We start from the raw sequence: 18,979 nt of genomic DNA on the forward strand, positions 1-18,979 counted from the left end.
GGTACAGGTGGGGTAAAAATGACTTTGGTGATGTATCTGGGAGACCAGAATTAATTCTGTCAGTGTGGCAAATGTTCTTTTTCTCTGTAATATGGGATGTGTTGGGAAGTGTTGTTTAAAAATTCATAGAAATCCTGTTAAATAACACAGTCAGTTGAGTTGATGCAGTATTTATTCAGATGCTGAACAGTTTACCCTTCCTTCCCATCTACTCCTCATCCAGGTGGGAGGGAGCTCCACTCAGTACATTGCCTTTGAAACCACAGCTCTCATTCTCCTTCACAGTGAGCCCTGGTCCACAGGGAGGCTTTGGTGACTCCCTTTGACTTTGGCGGGAGCTTAGTGTCAGAATAAATCATGGACCAGAGCCCCTTTATGTCACTTTGGCTGTGAGAAAGAACCTTCGTGTCAACTGAAGACAGAGAATATTAAGGGAATAGTTTCACATTGGTAAATACTTCACCCCTTGGCAGTAAATACTGATTTACAGTACCGCCACCCCTCCCTTCCCCTCATCCTTGCTCTGTGCCACCATCAACCCATCCCCTCACATCTGCCAGTGCAGCTGTTTGCATGGCTTCTCTCTGGGTGGGAGTGAAAGCTGAACCTAGGCTCAGAAGCAGACAGAGGTGGTGGTTTGGTTTTTGCCAAGATATTTTTAAGCTGGTTGAGTTCCTTTATCACAGTCACAGAGCAGCCACATCTGCGTTTGTGCTGACAGAGCTGAGGGAAGGGCGTGTACTGGGATTGCCACCACGAATTTGTCTCGTGAAACCCCAGCCTGTGCCAGGAGGGAAGGGATTGCCAACACAGAACTAGCACCTGGTGTAATGAGGCAACCATAAGGAGCCTTAGCATAAACGGAGACTACACCCATAGATATCACAACAAAAACATACCAACAAGGAACATGCTTCCAATGAGCAGTTTAAATTTCCTTCTTTTTTTTTTTCCTTTTTCTTTTTTTGAATTAATGCACAGAAAGGGCTAAAAAATCTGGGAACCTCACTGTACTGTCAAGCGGAGGAACCAGGAACTCTTGCTGTTGGGATGCTCCTTGTTTCTCCAGTCCCTTGGGAATGGCTGATGTTTGCCAGGAGAATGAGAAACTTGTTATGAAAGGAGGAGGGCTCAGGAGGGTGGCAGTGGCTGTGGGCTGCTGCAATCCTGCTCTCATGAAAAGCATATTGCCTGCTTTATTTTTGCACCTCTTTCTGGCATTACAAAAGTGTGTTACAAATTTTACAGAGGAAGGGGAGAACGGAAGAAAAGGGGAAAGGGCCCAGCTATGCTGCCCTAGGGCTCTGCAGTCCTGTTTGTCCTCTGATACTCTTCCAGCTCCGATTTCCTGTCCATGGCGAGTTGCAGCTCCTGCTTGATGATTTCGATCTGCTTCTCCAGCTCCGTAAGCTCTTGCATCACTGAGGTCCTAGCAATATTGAGGGACTCTGCTTTCCCGTTGGTCGTTAAAGAAGCCGGAGTCTCTCTCCTCACCTGGGGCAGGGGGATGTCTTGGTGCTGTCGGATTGTCACCTCATTTTGCCCTTCATTGGTGCAGATATATTTCTTCCGGTGACAGTTGCCCAGACTGGCTGTATTCCACACAGCATGCTGGCTATTCCCTACATGGGACCTGAACAGAGATGTGAGAGTTAATGAAATCAGAGCCTGCTCTTGTGTGTATGCAAACCTCCCCTACGAGCCATCCTACTGGAAAAATATGATGCTGCTGTTACGAATTACACAGAAATATTACTCCTTTATCCTTGGAATTATTTTTCTTGAGAAGCACAAATCATGAACGTAAATAGCCAAGTTTTTGTGATTAAACCATAGCAGAGATTAGAACAGAATCCTAAAATATATTTTTTTTGTTAGTTATAAAATTACAATCCTCTCAACTCTGGCTCAGGAGAACGCGAATCCTCCTCCAAAGCTTTCTGAAAGCTTTTGTGGTTGCAATGTCCTAAGTTCATTACAGTATTAGTCCTTTGTGTGTTAGTACTCTGTGCTAGCTTGGGCATTTGCTCCCACGGAGGAGGAAAGAAGCTGCCTAGAGTTGGTGTGGAGAGATGGAGGGGAAGGTGTGCCCTTTGGACTTGAAGTCTTGAGGAGGAGCTGCTTGCGCTTTGGGGGACGGACACAATGAAGTGTATCCAAACCTTGCAGTGTACAGACATGAGCTTCCTGACAAAATAAATAGAATTTGGAGTTTTCATGTTGGGGGAGAAATTAACATTTGGGAACTTTTTCAAATGCTTCAATGTTTTCTTGTGGAAAAGTCTTTCCAAAATACTTTGATTCCAGAGAATCTTTTCCCTCTTTCTTGGGAATTTCACTCCGCAGCCCTCCCAAATCAGAGCATTTCCCAGGGTTTCTTCCCAAATAGAGGAGCACCCTGTGGCCTCCACTCTCCAACTGGAACATAGGACGCACGGAGTCTGCTGTTGTGGGAGAGGAGCTTGGCTTCCTACCTGCTTTACCTTTTGGCTAGACCTGTGTGCATTCGTTTTATAAACTGAGGTTGAACCTCTGAAGTAGCTGCTGTTAAAACTTCTCCATCATAGAGGTCTTCTGTGGGTATCCTTGGACAAAATGCCTATTAGTGTGAGCTAGCAATTAGCAAGTTAAGGAAGAGGATTAACATTTCAGGATTGGGATTGCTGAAAACTGTTGGTTTCAGAGGAGTCTGGAGCTGGGAGTAGATGCTTTTCTCATCTGCCTGCAGAGAAGGAAGTTAGAAAGTGGAAATTTCTTTAGAGCAGGTGGCAATCGGGAGTATTTGCAAAAAGATGGGATGGCAGAGAGGGAGGAGGGGAGGCTTTAGGCAGGAGTGGCAGCCCCAGCCTGGGTCATGCTCCGGAGGGCTCAGGGAACCCCAGTGGGACACGTATGTAGGGTTGTTTATTTTTGTGTAGATTTTCTGATACTTCAAAATAAAAGAGAGGAAGACTCTCAAGTCTTGTGCTAAACTGGATGTGTGTTTTGTGATGCAGTTATGTTAATCCTCTGAAGAGATGAAAACAAACAAGTACCTCTTAAGCACATTTCGGACAGGGAATACGATAAGCTGCAGCCCTTTGTTTTGTACGTATTTCTCAGAGTCATATCGTTAATCCATAATTTCCGATACATTTTTCTTTCCTCTCACAAATCAAAACACAGCTTTTTTTTAAGCGTTAGTAACTGACATAGCTTCTGCTGCTGGTGGTGGTGGTGCTTTTGTCTGGGGGTCTGGGCAGGTGGTTTTAACAAAGGCCGGAGTCCACAGTTAACACTCAAGTTTTGTCAAGTAAATGAAACCTTTCACAACTTGGCTACTGATGCTGAGCAGCTCTCCTAGATTTTGGAAGGTTACAACCTGAAAAAAACTGTGGATTTTCTTCCCTGAGGGAAATAGCAGTAGCATAATACAAATTCTTTCCACCTCTTTTCTATATCGTGGTGCTTTTAATAATTGCACAGTCCCCAGCAGGAATAAAATAAAGTGTAATAATATAATGGATTTGAGAGCCCTGGGTCATACCTTGCCATATCAGTGTTCATGACAAGCTGGGCACCATGTTACTAGGTGTCTTGAGTTAAATTCACCATAATTCTGTGCGAAGAGCAGCTCAGACCATGAGAAGAGCAAGGACGGTGGGTGGGTGTGCATGCACACACGCATAGGCTGGATGCTGTGTGGGCTGAAGTTTTTGGGCAGCAGCACATCTTCACTCTCAATGTTGACAGAATATTTGTGTGGTTCCTTTTCTAAGCCATTCTCTGTGGGTCTTAGTGACATCTCATGTTATGAAATTTTTGCACTGCTCAATATCTGGCAAGTAATTCAGCTGGTGCTTTTTGTATCAGCAAATATACAGAGAGCCCCCTCCCCTGGGACTCTCCCTCCGGCTGAATTAGTGCCTCAGGCTGTGGGAGTGTGAATGCTACCACCCAGCGAGGAGGGTGTAGGAGGAGGAAATGTTTTGCAGCAGTCAGCTCCTGGTCCTGCTGTTCCAAGATCAAAAGCAGGGAGTTGCTGTGTGCAAGGAGGTGCCACACTATGGGGTTTTGTGGGGCAATAAGATGAAAGAATGAACAGAGGAAATTAATTGCATGTGCTTTTATATACTTGTTTGTATATAGGCAGTCTAGAAGCTTATAGATGTTTACTTCTTACATTTGCTGCCATTAGTGCAGGAATGACAAACTAAACACAACATACATTTACTTACATGGGTTTTACTCGTGCCAAATACCTAGCAACAGCCTGGAAGACATTTTTCTATAGTCTGTGGCTGAATTTATCTGTAGAAAAGCAATACTGCTGCCTGCATCTTTAAAAAGTGCACTAATAGTTTTGAGTTACTGAGCAAATGTATAGTTTTAATAAAATGCCTTGTGTTCCTGGGAGCTATAGACAAGATTGTCTCCTCTTCAGAAGACATAGGCTATGAAAACAAGGCAAGGTTGTTACCTACTTCTTTTCTCCAGCAAGAGTTGTTTGAGACAAAGGTTTCTGAAAGGAGTGAATTTTCCTCTTCTCAGATTTTTTATTTCTCATTCTAATAAATAAGAAAGCTGAAAAAGTTTCTAACATACATAGTGCCTGATCTCTCATTCACTGTGAAGCTATCTCACAGGACCCTAGCTATCTGCCAGTGCTTTAGTATGTGAGTAATTAATTACCTAAAGCCAAGGGCAGCAGACTTAAACTGCAAAGCCTGTCTTTAGAATGGGGGTGCTTTTATTAGCTGTATGTGAAATCATGAAAGAACAAAATTTCTAGATTTAATACTTTCTGTTGGAAACAGTTAATTTCTGCCTCCCTGACCCTTGTCACTTCTATCTTGTTTCCTCTTTTTTGGTTCTTTTATCTTTGGGGTGTATTACGTCCATAAGTAGATATCCAGACACAACATATTTCATTTCAAAGTAACTTTTGTAGTTTGTGTTTTAAGGCATGCAAAACTTCCTACCTCTTTTCTACTCGTTTTGTCTTAGACTGGCGTTTGTCCTCAATAAATGAACTGTTCAGAGCACGATGTAATCTCTAGAGGGAAAAGAAGAAAATAAATTAGTAAAAACAAGATTAAGAATAGCTCCATAAATAGATAAACAATTTGGGCTTTGTGTGATGGACTTGAGCATAAATTATTTTGCACGTTCAAGGATACAAGCAATGTCTGTGCTTTGTCATTACAACAGATTTATTTTCCTGTAGTTTCCCAAGGAAGGGCAATCTGAAAGGCTGATAAATAGTTTGCAAACGATCCTTGGTGTTAGAATTCCTCAGGAAAAAAGTGGATCTTGGCAAACTTCGTTATTTTCTAAAAGATCTCTTTCACTGTGCTGCTTTAAAGCAATAGAAGCTCTTCCTTTTTGTGCCTTTTGCTGCAAAGTAACCTCTTCCTTTAGAGCAAACACCTAGAGCAATTTTCTTCCATTATTTTCCCTAGAATAATGAAGGAAGTTACCCAGCACTTCCTGCATGCATCAAAAGTTTGGGAACCCATAACTGAGATAAAATGTTCTGGTTAGCCAGTTCAGGATAACAACACTCTTGCTTCTGGTGTCCAGAAGAGTTGTAAAGTTACAAGCACAAGTGGAAAGGTGGCTTCTGTAGGCTTTGCAGTTGTGAATACTTGAACTGTTTCCTCTGTGCTTCTCATTCCATCATTAAGTAAGCCCCTTCAAATTCCAGAAGCTGCTGTCACACTTCAAATGCCAATCATCAGAGCTCTTACAAACTTTTACACCTTGTTCTTGTCCAGGCTTTCTTAATCAGCCACATGACTTTCACAGGGTTACTTCTGAATACATACCTGACTTGTATGGAGCCAGTACTTCATCTTGGATTTCTTCTTGATTCGTGGTAGGACCAGTCTGTACACGATGTGTTCCCCAATGGTAGTGAGAATGGACAAGCCAAACCCAATGCACAACATCACAAAGAGCCCAGAAAAATGCTTGATGCCCATTTGCAGTGTCTGTGAATAAAATCAAAAGGGGAAGTTAATGAAGTAGGCTGTTAAGTGTATTTTAACAGATGCTTCCGTTTTCTCATTTAGAAATGTGGTCTGACTGAATACACCATGGTGAAATACTGCAGAATGGTCTGGATACTGTTCACAACAAAGCCCTTCTGTGTTGCAGAAAGCTCGGTGTTCAGTCAGAACAAAGGACCTGTCAGGGGAATGAGAATCAGCCAAAGACCAGGGAATTTTTTTCCTCATGCTGTTTCCCTAATGAGATTAAGTGTTGAACATGTAAGAGAATCCAGTATTGGTGGTGGCTTTGCATTTGTAAAAGCAAATATTGCTTGACAGAATACAGTCAATGAACTGTAGAGCAAGTCCTTCATCAGCAGTGAGCTAAGACCGACTGTTTGTATTTTCTGGGAATTGATCATTAACTTCCCCTTTTTGTGCTTCACCCTTGATGGAAGGTCATGGAGAAAATGTTTTGAAGTAGTAGCACAAACATGGCACCTCTCCACTCCCTACATTAACAGGGCTGAAATTGTGTTTGTTAGGAACCCTGGCAGGGTTCCTAACAGGAAAAACAGGAGCGCTCTCAACTTGTTCTGTCAACCTACTCTTTTCATGTAGGATAGGAAGCCTTTAATTCATTTGAGTCTCTTATTGGCATGAATCATGTTTGAAGACCAAGAAGCCATGTGCAGCAGCAATCTGTACGACAAACACCTGTGCTCCAATGGGTGGGTCAGGCTTGCATGTTATGTATGATCTCAGTACCTTTATTCTTATGCTTCTATAACTCAGTCATGAGTTTATCAATAACTAAAAACTCTTGCTAATAATTACTGCCCACGACTACTTTAGAAATATTTCCGAGAATACAAGATCTGCTTGTACCTTTCTATTAAAGAATGTTATTCTCCACGTCAGAAAACAAAGGAGCAGAAAACTGTGTGTCAGGAGATGATACCTGGGATGCTATCACCCTGGATAATTGACCTGTGTGTTCCTTCAGTTTGTTGTTAGTTTCGTGGGTGGGTGGTGGTGGGGTTGTACTTTGTTATGACTATAGCTGTGTAATCCAGAAAATAAACTGGATTCAGCTGAAAGATAAATCACAGAATCTTTGAAAAATCTGAAGAACACACCTATACATATATGCTCCCAGGCTGCTGCTGTTTGGTGTAATACAGAACAACAGTCTACGGGTGGGCATTGCCATAAACTCCTTTGGTGGCAGGAACCAGTGGATCAGCTGGGTGAAAATCCTTTTGCTTAGCTACTTGAGAAGTAATGCAGAAGTCCCCAAAGGCAGGGGAGATCGGTAAGGAGGCCTGATCTGCTAGTGTTAGGTTGCTGTATGGTAGGGAGCATTTATATTGCTCTGAGAACAGGAACTAGGTTTAATGGAATATGATAAAACTCTAGCCATTCAAAATAATAATAAAAAAAGAGACACAGTGGCAATTGCAGTGGGGATTCCTGCATGCATGAGATGTCTCCTCCAGCCTGAGGTCGGTGTTTGATGCCACTCCAGTACTGCTGCAGAGAGAACGCTTGGCCAGCTCCTTACATGAAAAATAACTCCCTTGTCTTCAGTAAAGCTGCTCTGATTTATGCTGATGAGGGTCTGGCTCACTGTCCTGTCAGCTCTGCAGAATAGTTTTCTACCTTCCCTGGAAACAGGTGAAAGAAATTCCAGCACTGGCACCTCAGATGCGTTTTTCACTTGTAATGGATAGCTTTTGAAATTGTCCCAAACAAGACATCTTTTCCTAGGAAAGGAACTGCCAAAACAAAGCATCGGTAATATTTCATCTAGCAATAAAGAAGATAATGCATTGAAAGAGCTGCCTGATAAAGGCTGCACAGTAGAGGGAAATTTTTGAGACTAAATTAAGTGGGGAAACAAGGTAGGGGAGAAATAATTAGCAGTGTGTCTTGCAGTGTATGGAGTGATTATTTATAGCAATATCAGCACATTTACATACCATTGTAAAAAGGCAATTTATCAGCTGTTCATAATTACTGTAGACACACACGTTAAACAATAAAGGACACAATCTAATACAGGCGCCTCTCATTTTCATAGCTTCGTGCTGACCAGTATCAGAGAAGCAAGCTCTACTTACTTTGTAGTTTGTGTATGTATTTGTGGGTGCATATATAGAATATATTTGGAAAGAGCAGCAATAAACTGGATTCTCAGTATCACTGCTTTCCTGTCTGATGAAGTGGTAGGGGTCAGGTGTGTGTGTGTTAGGTCTTTGCTGGCAATAGAAAACCAACTGATTACTTTCTCCACTGCAATATCTTTTCTTTCTTTTTTTTTTTTTTTTTTTTTTAAGGAATAAAAGCCTATAATGTGGCATATTCTCCTGGGTTACCCAGGATAAAAATACAGTCCTTGCTCCAACTTCGTAATCATAAATTCAGGAGGTAGCTCCCTGTGTTTTAGGAGAAAGAACTTAATTATGCCCATGTGGTGATTCTGAAGCAATAAGCCGCCATAGTCAATCCTGTGAAGGTTACAGCTAATGGGCGCTAAATGCTACACTAGCAACAGCCTCCAAGTTATTTTCCACTTGCAAATTGGGAAATTGGCAGTTTCTGAAAACCGACAAATACAAAACCAGAAGTGGAGGTATTTGCTTTTTTATATAACCTTGGAGAGACTTTTCTGATTTTTCAACACATATCTGCAATTCCTACCTAAATATTTCCTGCCGTCTCCTCTGTAGTTATATGCTTTTTCTTTGGGCCTTGAAGAGAAGGAAGGGGATGCAGAGATGAGAGTTTGATATTTCAAGAGGGGAGCAGAGACAAAAAACAGGACTCAGTGATTTCATTATTGGATTTCATAGGCAAAACTCCTGCTTTACTCCCTACTACAAGAGACTGTAAATGCTTTACTCTCCCTGGTTGTACTAAGAGCAGTGAATAAGCCAACAAATACGCCTGTGGTCCAGCTTTGACTAATGAGAAGCCTCTAGAGAGTTTTGTGCATACTTTGCAGGTTGGCAGCACAGCACAGGTATTGGTGCTACACACTGCTGAACCCAAACACTAAATAGGGATATCATGTGTGTATTAGCTATAAGAATAAGCTATCCTTTTTGATAGCATTTTCCCCATAAGGATTTTAAAAAGCTTCGCTGAGATGAGGAAGTTAAATTGTGCAGCACCTCTGTGAAGAAGGAATTATTTCCAGGTTCACTAGGGATAAATGGATATGAAGGGCAGATTTCTAAACTCATTTGGGCATCTCAGTAGGTTTTCAAAATCCTACTGATGCTGATGCTTGTATTTAGGTAGCTAAACAGTATTAAAACCTGTCCCTGTCTCCAGATCACAGCATTTCTTGTAGCTGCAGACTGTTATTTATTTATTTATTATTCGTCCTTATGGCTTTCTGTGCTCTCAAAGAAGTGGCAGCATTGAAGTAGTATATACTTAATGTCTTTAGGGAGATTATCCTTAGCAAAGACTGCTGACCATGGCTTTAGGGTTTCAAGTGCCAAATTTTAAGATACTGTAAATCATTGTCTCGCATTAGCAAGACAAGTTCCTTTCCCCTCTTGCTGTGAGGAGTTTTGCACAGATCTTGAAAAATACTTCCTTTTGTAATAAATCTTTTTCTTTCAACTCATCCATTATCCAAGCCCTGTCTTTAGTGGGAAGAACAACAATACACATATCATCCAAATTAGGTACTGAGAAGATGTTTGCTTCTGTGATATTACAGGCTGGTGAATTGGGAATAAAAGCTTTGTCTCCTCAGAGAGTGAACTATTTTTTTTTTTCAGTTTCGACAGGTGAATCTAAATCTGTTACTCATTTCCAGGAGACTCAAAACATGCTTCTCCTGACTTTGTTGTCAGACTCCGTACCCATACACTCCTTTCTTCAGGACCATTGTGGAAAGCATTTTTTTCCCCAGGGCAAGTCCAGATGCCACTCCCCACACTGAGATGACCCCTTTTCAATGCAGCGTCCGTCATTCTGTGACACCCTTCTTCATAATGTTCCCAGTCCTCCAGTAAGCAAGGGCCAGCTCTGCTCCCCAGACAGCATACATACAGACTGAGCAAATTGTCTTGGCAGCAAAATCGTCGTTCCTGTTCTTTGTGTTTGTTTTTCACACACTGGTAACAAGGTACCATGAAAGGTGACTGACGGGCGGCTTTTATTTATGAGCACAGGGCAGTTCGTTCCCTTTGTGGAGGGGTCTGCATGGCCTTCCCTTGACACCTGCAGTGCACCAGAGACAAGCATATAAACCACAGCTTCAAGGTAATGGCTAGAAAACTGACTGTTGAGTTGTCTGGTGATTGGCATAACAAAAAAGGCAACTAACTGTTGACCTTTAAGGAGACTAGGCAAAGCTCAGAGCAGAAAGGCACAATTTGCTGGATCACAACTGGATAAAATCACGGCAAGATGAATGAGGCGCTGTCTGATTGTGCATCCTGGGTGATGCCAAGGCCAAAGATCACCAATTCAGGCACAAGCCATGGCAGGTCAAGTTTGAGAAAGTTCCTTCAAAGACTCCAGAGAAGAGCTGTCAGTAGATCCCACCACTGATGAGAGAAGAAGAGAGGATGAAAGGACTTTGTCTTTGCTGTGTGCCTGGTCTGGATCAGACAGAAGCCCATGGTCAGTGACTGATCCTCACCATTAGCAGCATGGACCTCTCCCTCATGCACCAGCAGGAGGTGCGTGGCACTGTGCCTTCCCCAGTGTCACCACCTGTGGAAAGTGGTGGCTCTGCAGTAACAGGGTCAGTTTGGGCTGGTGTTGTTTGTGTGCTTGCATATATTGTTATTGTAAGTGTCAGGTTAGATGCTGTTTGTGTGAAGCATCAGTAAGTTGTTGGTTTTAATACTTGGGATACTGTTATGTAACAATATATTTTTTTTTATTCCATGTATTGGTTGTTATCTGACTGAACTGCAAATCAGTCTCGAAGTTCTATAGCTTCAGTTGTCCTGTGACAATTGCGAACGGAGAATATATAAACCTTTCAAGGGAAACAGAAGAAACAGTTTTAACAATAACATATTTAAAAATGTGGCTTAAAAGCTATGAAACAGTCTGTACACATAGTTAGCTTTTCCCAAAGCCTGACTACTCCCTGGACCAGGAGGGGCCCTTCTCTTTCATACTGTCTTGAGAAACTGTGGTGTGCCAGCTCATCTCCTCTGCACTCTGCCCTGACCATTACTGCCTGGTCTGAACAGTCAAAACTGCTGCTAATTGACAGGCAACGTGCCTGTTCAGGCTATCCGCCCTGCCTGCTGTCACAGTGGCTTAGTGCCATAGCTGTTTTGCTACCATGAGCAGGAAGTTGCAAAGCTGCCAATTCACTGTATTTTGGTCCTGAAAAATGCCACAGAAAGAAAGAATTTGCAGTCTCTTTTGAGCTTGGGTGCAGCTAATGTGCTGGAGAGGAAAGTCCTAGGAGCCTGGCTCCTGCTGAAGTGGCATTAATGAGAATAACAGTAGGGCAGAGGAAAGGCCGAGTGTATTGTATGCAAATTGAAAACGAATGACATATTGATTATGTCCAGATGTAATATGTGCAAACATAACTCTGCTAACCCCACTTCCCTCCTGCACTATGCTCTGCCCTAAGTAGGGACTTAGCAAATTTACAAAGAATTCCTTTGAGACTAGAGTATGACAACTTTAAATCAAGAGTACTCAGGCGATATTGCTAGCGACTAGCAATCAGTGTGAACAGCCACTGCTACCAACAATTAATTACTTGTGGTGGAGAGGGTAAGATGCAATTCACTGAAGCAATTAATTCCAAGTTTGAGTTAGCTGCATCCCCCATGAATGATCCAATGGGTGCTGGCCAGAGTAAGATGTCTTGGGCAAGTGCTTCTGCTGAAGAGGTTCATACAAAACAGTGGAGTCAAGCCCTACTGACCTCTGCATTTTCAAATTCATCTTTATTTGGCTTCTCAGCTTGAGAAGTCACTGCAAATTTTGCAGCCCCGGTCTGGACCATGCCTTTCCAAGACAACTTTGTTTTCAAATGCAATTTAGGATAGCAAAGTGCTGCCAGATAGAGAGAGATGGAAAGAGCTAGCAGTGAGTTCTGCCACAGGAAATATCATTCCCAGTGTAAGACTAGAAAAAAATTATGAGTAGGAAGATGAATCTCAAAACAAATCTAAAGAAAAATTAACCTCAGTGGGCAGGAGTGGCAAGTGTATAAGAATCAGGTACCTATAGAGGTATCGACAAAAAAGGAAGATGGATATTTCACCCATTTAAAGGCTATACTGATCAATATTTCACCTACGTATATTCCCATTTTTGGGTCATTACTCTTGGTCAACAGGTGCAGTGTGTCACAGACCGAATTTATCAAAAAGATGTAGAAAAATGCAAAGCCTTACTCTAGCTATCAAAAGACAATTGCTGGGTCTTAGTTTGGTATATAACACATGTGAATGACTACCCACTTAGAAGCTGAGACTTTTTAAAAAATGAATTATCTGCGTCTGTGTTGAACATTGTCCACACTTCAGTGAATCTGTTGCATGTTACTGTGACTGACTGCACGGAGTTAAATAACGGAGATTTCTGGGCTGTACAGGAGTAACGGATACAAACTGACATAAAGATAAGACCAGGAATAATTCCCATGCTTCTTGACGTAACGATGGGGAAGCTATGCTTTAGAGAGTGTCTCCTGCTTGTCCCCCCTGTTTAGTTTAGTAAATTTGTCCCATCTGTGAAACTGCAGTTTCTAAAATCTGCAAGTTCTTGGCCAAGAGGAGTGGATGAAGAGGAGGGGATGCTCATGGGAGATGCAGTAGAAGTAGAAGAATTCAGGAAAAGGAAGGTCTGGACTTAGGAGAACTTACCCCACAACGGCACAGACTTGGAAGTGGTCTTTTGTTTCTACTTACTCTTTCTGATTGCATAAGGCCTTTGAGTACATGAGGATTTGTTCAAAGACAAAGTCTTTGAGTGACTTTTTAGAGTCCTTCAGTTCAGTCACCTGAACCAGCTTGTTCGACCTTGGCCTCTGGAGAAAAACTCAGTTATGCATGTTGGGTTAGCACAACTGAAGATCAAATAAGGACTACAGTCAGTTAACCAGCCCCAGAGCACCTAGACCTGCCTTCCTTTCTGGCCATCACGTGGAGGTTACACTCAAAAGTCTGAATTACTTTAAAGCACAGCATGTCTTCCAGCTGTGACCCCATGCTTAAAACCTCCCTTAAAACCCTACGCTTAAAACTTATTCAACAGTGAGAAAAAAGGAAGTCCATGGGACTATTCATGTGACAAAATCAGAATTTTCTTTTCAGACTGAAGCAGCTTTTTTCTCACCTCCTCTCCCTTTGTTGGCAGGCCTTGAGGAATCTTTGAGTACTTAAACCACGCCATTGTTTTTTCATGCCATGAACAGAGGGAAGTTTAAGGCTTACCTGGAAACCAGTGACTCTCAGTATTGCATCACTGAACATGAAGGAGTTAATGAAAATCTAGGGAAGCGAAAGAACTTGGTTTGCCTCAGAGATAATGTACTAGCAATAGCTGTGCAGGAAAATGGTATGGTCTTTCCTTGTATTTTTAAATTGCAAAGGGCTTTCAGAAGAGTAACTGTAAAAATGACATGCTGCCTATCAGATTTTTTTCTCTCCAGTTTGAATGCAAGGTTTATTCTATCTTTGCTCGTGTTTGCTTTTCTTCACAAAAAGACAAATCCAATTAGTTTTATAATATGCCTTCTGCAGTTTGCCCAGCTAGGGCTTATTTTCTCTATTACTGTATTTGCTATGGCAGAAAAAAGTTCCTGTTTGTAGAGACAGTCTTGAGATCCTAAGGCTTAGAGCAGTGGTCTCCAAACTTTTTTTGATCATGCACCTCTATCAGTATCTTTTTGAGCATGCACCCCCCATATATGTATATTTATAATTTTTATATATATATATATGTGTGTGGGTGTATATATATATGTGTAGTACTGAAGTTCTCATATTTTCTTCCTGAAATCCAGTGGATCATCTCACGCACCTCCAGGGGCTGTATGCACCCCACTCTAGAGACCACTGGCTTAAAGGAGCAAATATATATTCTGGGACAAAACCAGTACTAAATAAAACCATATTTTTTAACTGAAAGATGTTTAGAATTGATTCTGTGTCTTAGCTATTTCTCCAGGAATACAGAGAATAGAGCCCTGGATACAGCTACTGGAGTAAGATTCTCGTGATCAGAGGAAGCTCCTTATGTCTCATCAATGGGGAATTACTAAGAGGGTAAGTTTGTCTCTGCTATAAGAGTTTTCCGTTTTAAGACAGTTGTGGTAATTAATACCATTACCATCTGGTAATTTTCCTGAGATTTAATTCAAAAGATTGTGTTAAAATGTAGAGTAACAAGAGGTCATTGAATGACAGTGCTTGTCAGGAACAGATATGTCAGATACATTAAAAAGAAAATTCCCCAGATACCTGTCTTGTTAGATGATAATATAATCTTCAGATAAGCTAGATCAGAAATAGCAGTGAATGCACACTTTTGTTTAAATGTGCTTTCTTGTGTTGAATTAATCACACAAAAAAAGAAAAAAATTGAACAAGCTGAATAAAAATAAATTGAATTTTCTTCTATGAATGTCTGATGTTAAAATATAACCTATTTCATATTGACACAATCTTAATGAAAAAGTTAAAAATGTAATGAGAGATGCAGAAATACCCCAACAATCTATGTATCAAAGCAGTCAAATAAAGGTTTTCTTTGTCTGATCTCTAAAAAATGCAGTTTTTCCTAGTGATTTAGTCAGCAGCGAGAGGTTTGCAGACAAAGAGGCTCAGGTGACCACTGCAGGGCAGGAGTCAGAGCCCTAGGAAACTGGGCTTCTTTTTTAGGGGCGAATGGCCATACTACCACTTCCTCAGGGAGCACATAGGGTTGGTTTGATATTTGGCTGAATGCTCTGAGGACGAGACAGCATATTTCTAGCTACGCATTTTGTACCAGTGAGAACCCATAACCTACGTCTTTTGGAACAGCTTGAGCTAAAAGTGTATACTCTATGCTTCAGGCATGCTGGATCTTTTGATTCCTCAGTACTTTATCTTTTTTTACCTGACAGTCTAGGGAACTTGACGAAAACCTGCTATTCTGATAAGAGGAGTCTTTTTCTCATAAATAATGGCCTGCATCTTCAGCTGCCACGAGCTGGCATAACTCCTCTGATTTGATACCAGGGCGTAAAACCATGGAGATTTACTTCCATTTCCTGTAGTTCTACTTAGACACGAGACCTGCTTCTCTTCCGTTCTTAGCGTGGTATCTTAGTGGACCGTTTCTAGGCTGAAGTCCTATCTTTGGTACAAGTAGCTGCCACCCATGTTAGGAAGCGGTCAGGGTTATATTAGAAATTTGGGATGTACTAAATTCCCACTCTCTCTGCTTCTTTTGCTCCTGTTGGTCTCTGTGTTAGCTATTTTAGCTATTGCTCCTGTGTAAGATAGTCCAGAATCACTGACAGATCCTGTAAATGGTGATACACATAATTGAGTGGAATCAGATAGATTTGTTGTGCAGTGTGCCAGATCACTTTTTTTAACGCTACGTTACATGCCCCGTTTGTCTCCAGAAGTGCTCTCTGATGCATGCACTGCACGCCTAACTTAGCAGCACAGTCTTACTGATGTTTTTCTTGTGCTTTGATCTGAACGTTGCTGGGCTTAGCATCTCTTGCGTTTGAAGCCTAATGCTTCCCTTCAGCCCATGTCTGTCATGAGTGTATATCTACTGCACATTGTGAATGAGGGGAAATAATTGCCAACTTGAGCAAATCCTCATTTATGTGACCCAAGTTCAGCGCTTACCTCCGTGACAGCAAAGCTTCTTTTCCCACATGGAACAACCTTGTACCATTTGTCATGCAGAACATCCATGAAACCGTGAGACTTGTACTGGCTTATCAGTTCAGAGATGTTTGAGGTGAGCGGAGAGTTGGGGGGAAGACCAATACCATATCCTAGAAGGAAAACCAGTACAATCATCTCTCTCTTACTTGTTTGCTTTTTGCTAAAGTATGTTCATTTCAGCTATTAACTACCAGCATGGAACATCAAGTTGGCATTCTGTTTCAGCAAGCCAGTTCAAACCTGGATGCTGGCTTACCGTGGATTGAGAATGCCAAGATAAGACTTTTTGCTGTGCAAAATAAAGTAGCCCAATACAAACTGGATATGCAAATTCCAAATTATTAAGGCCACAAAAGTAATATGTAAAATTGGACATTCAAAAACTTGCGATGGAGGTACAGACAGACGAATAAATCTGTCTATCTCTAAAAACACAGCCTTTTGCATGTCCTTGCCCTGGGTTCTTCTTTTTTTTACCTTGTTTGAGCAATGCAAAAGGGCCTTAGTGTCAAGTAAACTATTCTGTGATCCCTTTCCATTTTTAGATCAGTGGATGTGACTGTGGTGTCAGATGTCACATTTTCTTTTCTTCCTATGTATTTTCTGATGAGAAGCTGCGTGCATGCAAATGTATATGGGAGCAGTCTGTATCGTTGTCACACAGCAATTTAAAGCCCAGGGACTATGCTTTCTATTTGTGTAGTTCTGCTCTGGCAGTGACAAGGACCTTCAGATAGTAATACAGTTTTTAGCCACTGTGTCGTCTTTTACCACTTTAAAGTGCTGGTAAAGGACTTAGTGTAAGTGAAAATGGATTCAGTAACTCTAAATATGATCTTTCTATTTGCAGAATCTGGGTTTTGACTTTAGAAAAACAAATACAATTCATGCCTGGAAGACATGCAGTTGCATGCAAAGATGTCCTGCCAGTTGCCTGCAGAGATGCCTTTCTAGTCCACTGTGGATTTTTGTTTTTCAGTTCAGAATTCAGAATTTTAGACTGTCTCCTTTAAAAAAAAAACAGGAAGAAAGGAAAAAAAAGGTACGAGGGGTAAATTTGCCATCCCAGTGGCTTGCTTTTCAATGATGCAGCGTGATGTGGTGATATGAGTACCTACAACGCAATAGTCTCCCTTGCTGCTGATTTTTGTACATTGTGCCTATATTTACACCTGAATATGTTTGCTAACATTGAAGGAATGGTTTCAGAGAAGGCATAGCTAGGGTTCATGAATACCACATTTTCAGCATATTGAAGTGTTTAGTAATTAGGTGATATGAAGTCCAGTTATGTAAAAACATATAGTTTGGGGTTTATTTGTTTTTTCTGTATTGAAATTTGCTCTACTTGATTCAAAGTTGTGGACGCTGATGGTTTACTTCAGTAGAGCTGACCTTTCTGAAATGGAAGATTTATCAGGTTGCACGCGCATGGTGAAACATGCAGCTGCACACACACAAATCTTGCTACAGCCTGAACAGCTCTCTGTGCATCTATCCTCCCCGACAACAAAAAGAAAAGAAGAAAATGGATTGCTTTCAGGTCTCTGGTGTGAATTCAAATGGGAGACACTGATGAGGTATAGCAAAAAGGAGCGTTCTACAAAATGCCTAGTGCTGGTGACTTGTAGCTGAAATGATTAAAATGCTCAGCTTCCTCTGGCCTTCATTTAGCATATTGCCTTCCTCAATCAGGTTTAAACATTTCTGAAGGAGGTTGTTTTAATGTGCTATGGGAGCGGCCAGAGTGATTGCCCTTGGAGGGGAGGAAAGAGGGAGCTTCAATCATTTTCATCGGCCATCTATCACAAAAGTGATTCCTGAAGTCTAACAGCTGCTAACGTGATCACCCATGCTGGAGGCAGCTTCAGATGAGCCTTGCTTCCAGGCTGCCTTCCAATCTGTCCTTGCTAATACACCAGGGCTGCGGGAGGCTGCGTACCAGGGTAGGCTCCCTTCTTTAGCTTCAGTTAGCTACAGATTCAGCGGGAATCTTAAGCTGACCTTTAAAATGGGAATGTATTTATCTGCTTCAGATGAGAGTGAAACTGTAGAACAGCATTTTGAACGTATTCCACTGAGTTTTGAACACGTGTAATGAAAGTGAGCCTACAAAAAGCAAGCCTTATTTCAGGAGCTACTGTATTTCATTGTGAGCAGTGAAATGGACTATGCCTCCTACTTGTTTGGAGACGGACCATCTCAGCCCTTTGAATAATTCCTGTGTAGAGCACGGCAACAGATGGTACAAGTGATCTGAAAGTTCAAAAACCACAAAAAAGGGCAAAACCTTGGCTTTGCTTAATCACTGAGAATTTTACCATAATCTTCAAGGGGTCCACAGTTTCACCTGCATACTTTCATTGAGAATACCAAATCACCATAAAGCAAACGCAACACATGAGAAATAGAGCAGTATGTTATAAAACTGATTATTACCTTCAATGGCAAAGGGTTTTCCCACAGTTAGAAGCTTGCAGTCAGCATCTATTGATACTTCATAATCTAAGAGTGCTTTATCCATGATGAAGGCATCGAGTTTCTCTGGATCATGCCTGTATTCAACATCAAAGTCAGAATCCGAATCACTTCACAGTCTAAGACTCAGTGATGCTCACTGAACATTTATCTGTGCAGTTCTCTGGAAGATTACTCAATGAAAACAGAGACCAGGGACTGCTATTTTAAATGCAAAACTGATTTATATTGTCAAGAAAGGAATTATCCATGAAATACAAACTTTGTGCATCTAGAGCAGGACAGTGGGGGTAGGACTTATTTTGCTCCCATGAAGTACTACTGATCTGAAACATGGAAAATACTACAATATGTTAGACTTCGACTCAATTGAAAGGTAGCACAAAGCTTTATTGGAAAAAATAAAAAATTGCTAAAATACTAGTGCTGTCTTGGTTTCTCATTAGAGCAAAAATGCAGAAGGATAACTCATACCAAGGTGTTTGTCCTCCTTTCTCCTTAAATATGAGGTAAATTAATTTCCTTCACCCAGATCAGCTTTTCTCTATGTTCAGTCTTCATGAACACAGAGCACTGAATTTTACTAACATAATAATTTAGAAACAGCACGCTTGCATAAAATGATGA

At 41.4% G+C, this 18,979-nt stretch overlaps 1 protein-coding gene across 1 annotated transcript in view; it reads right to left on the reverse strand.

The window, feature by feature from the left end:
• Positions 1–771: 771 nt before the first annotated feature.
• GRIN3A (glutamate ionotropic receptor NMDA type subunit 3A) overlaps positions 772–18,979 on the reverse strand; it is a 72,387-nt gene continuing 54,179 nt past the window's right edge. Inside the window, exons 5-9 of the mRNA XM_072859182.1 lie at positions 18,314–18,429; positions 15,833–15,984; positions 5,808–5,972; positions 4,962–5,035; positions 772–1,633 (exon numbers count right to left, since the gene is read on the reverse strand). Coding sequence (XP_072715283.1) covers positions 1,297–1,633; positions 4,962–5,035; positions 5,808–5,972; positions 15,833–15,984; positions 18,314–18,429 — 844 coding nt within the window. The 3' untranslated portion in view covers positions 772–1,296. The remainder of the gene's footprint in view (positions 1,634–4,961; positions 5,036–5,807; positions 5,973–15,832; positions 15,985–18,313; positions 18,430–18,979) is intronic.

The sequence above is a fragment of the Ciconia boyciana genome, chromosome 4 (genome assembly GCF_034638445.1).
Source record: "Ciconia boyciana chromosome 4, ASM3463844v1, whole genome shotgun sequence".
Lineage (NCBI taxonomy): Eukaryota > Metazoa > Chordata > Aves > Ciconiiformes > Ciconiidae > Ciconia > Ciconia boyciana.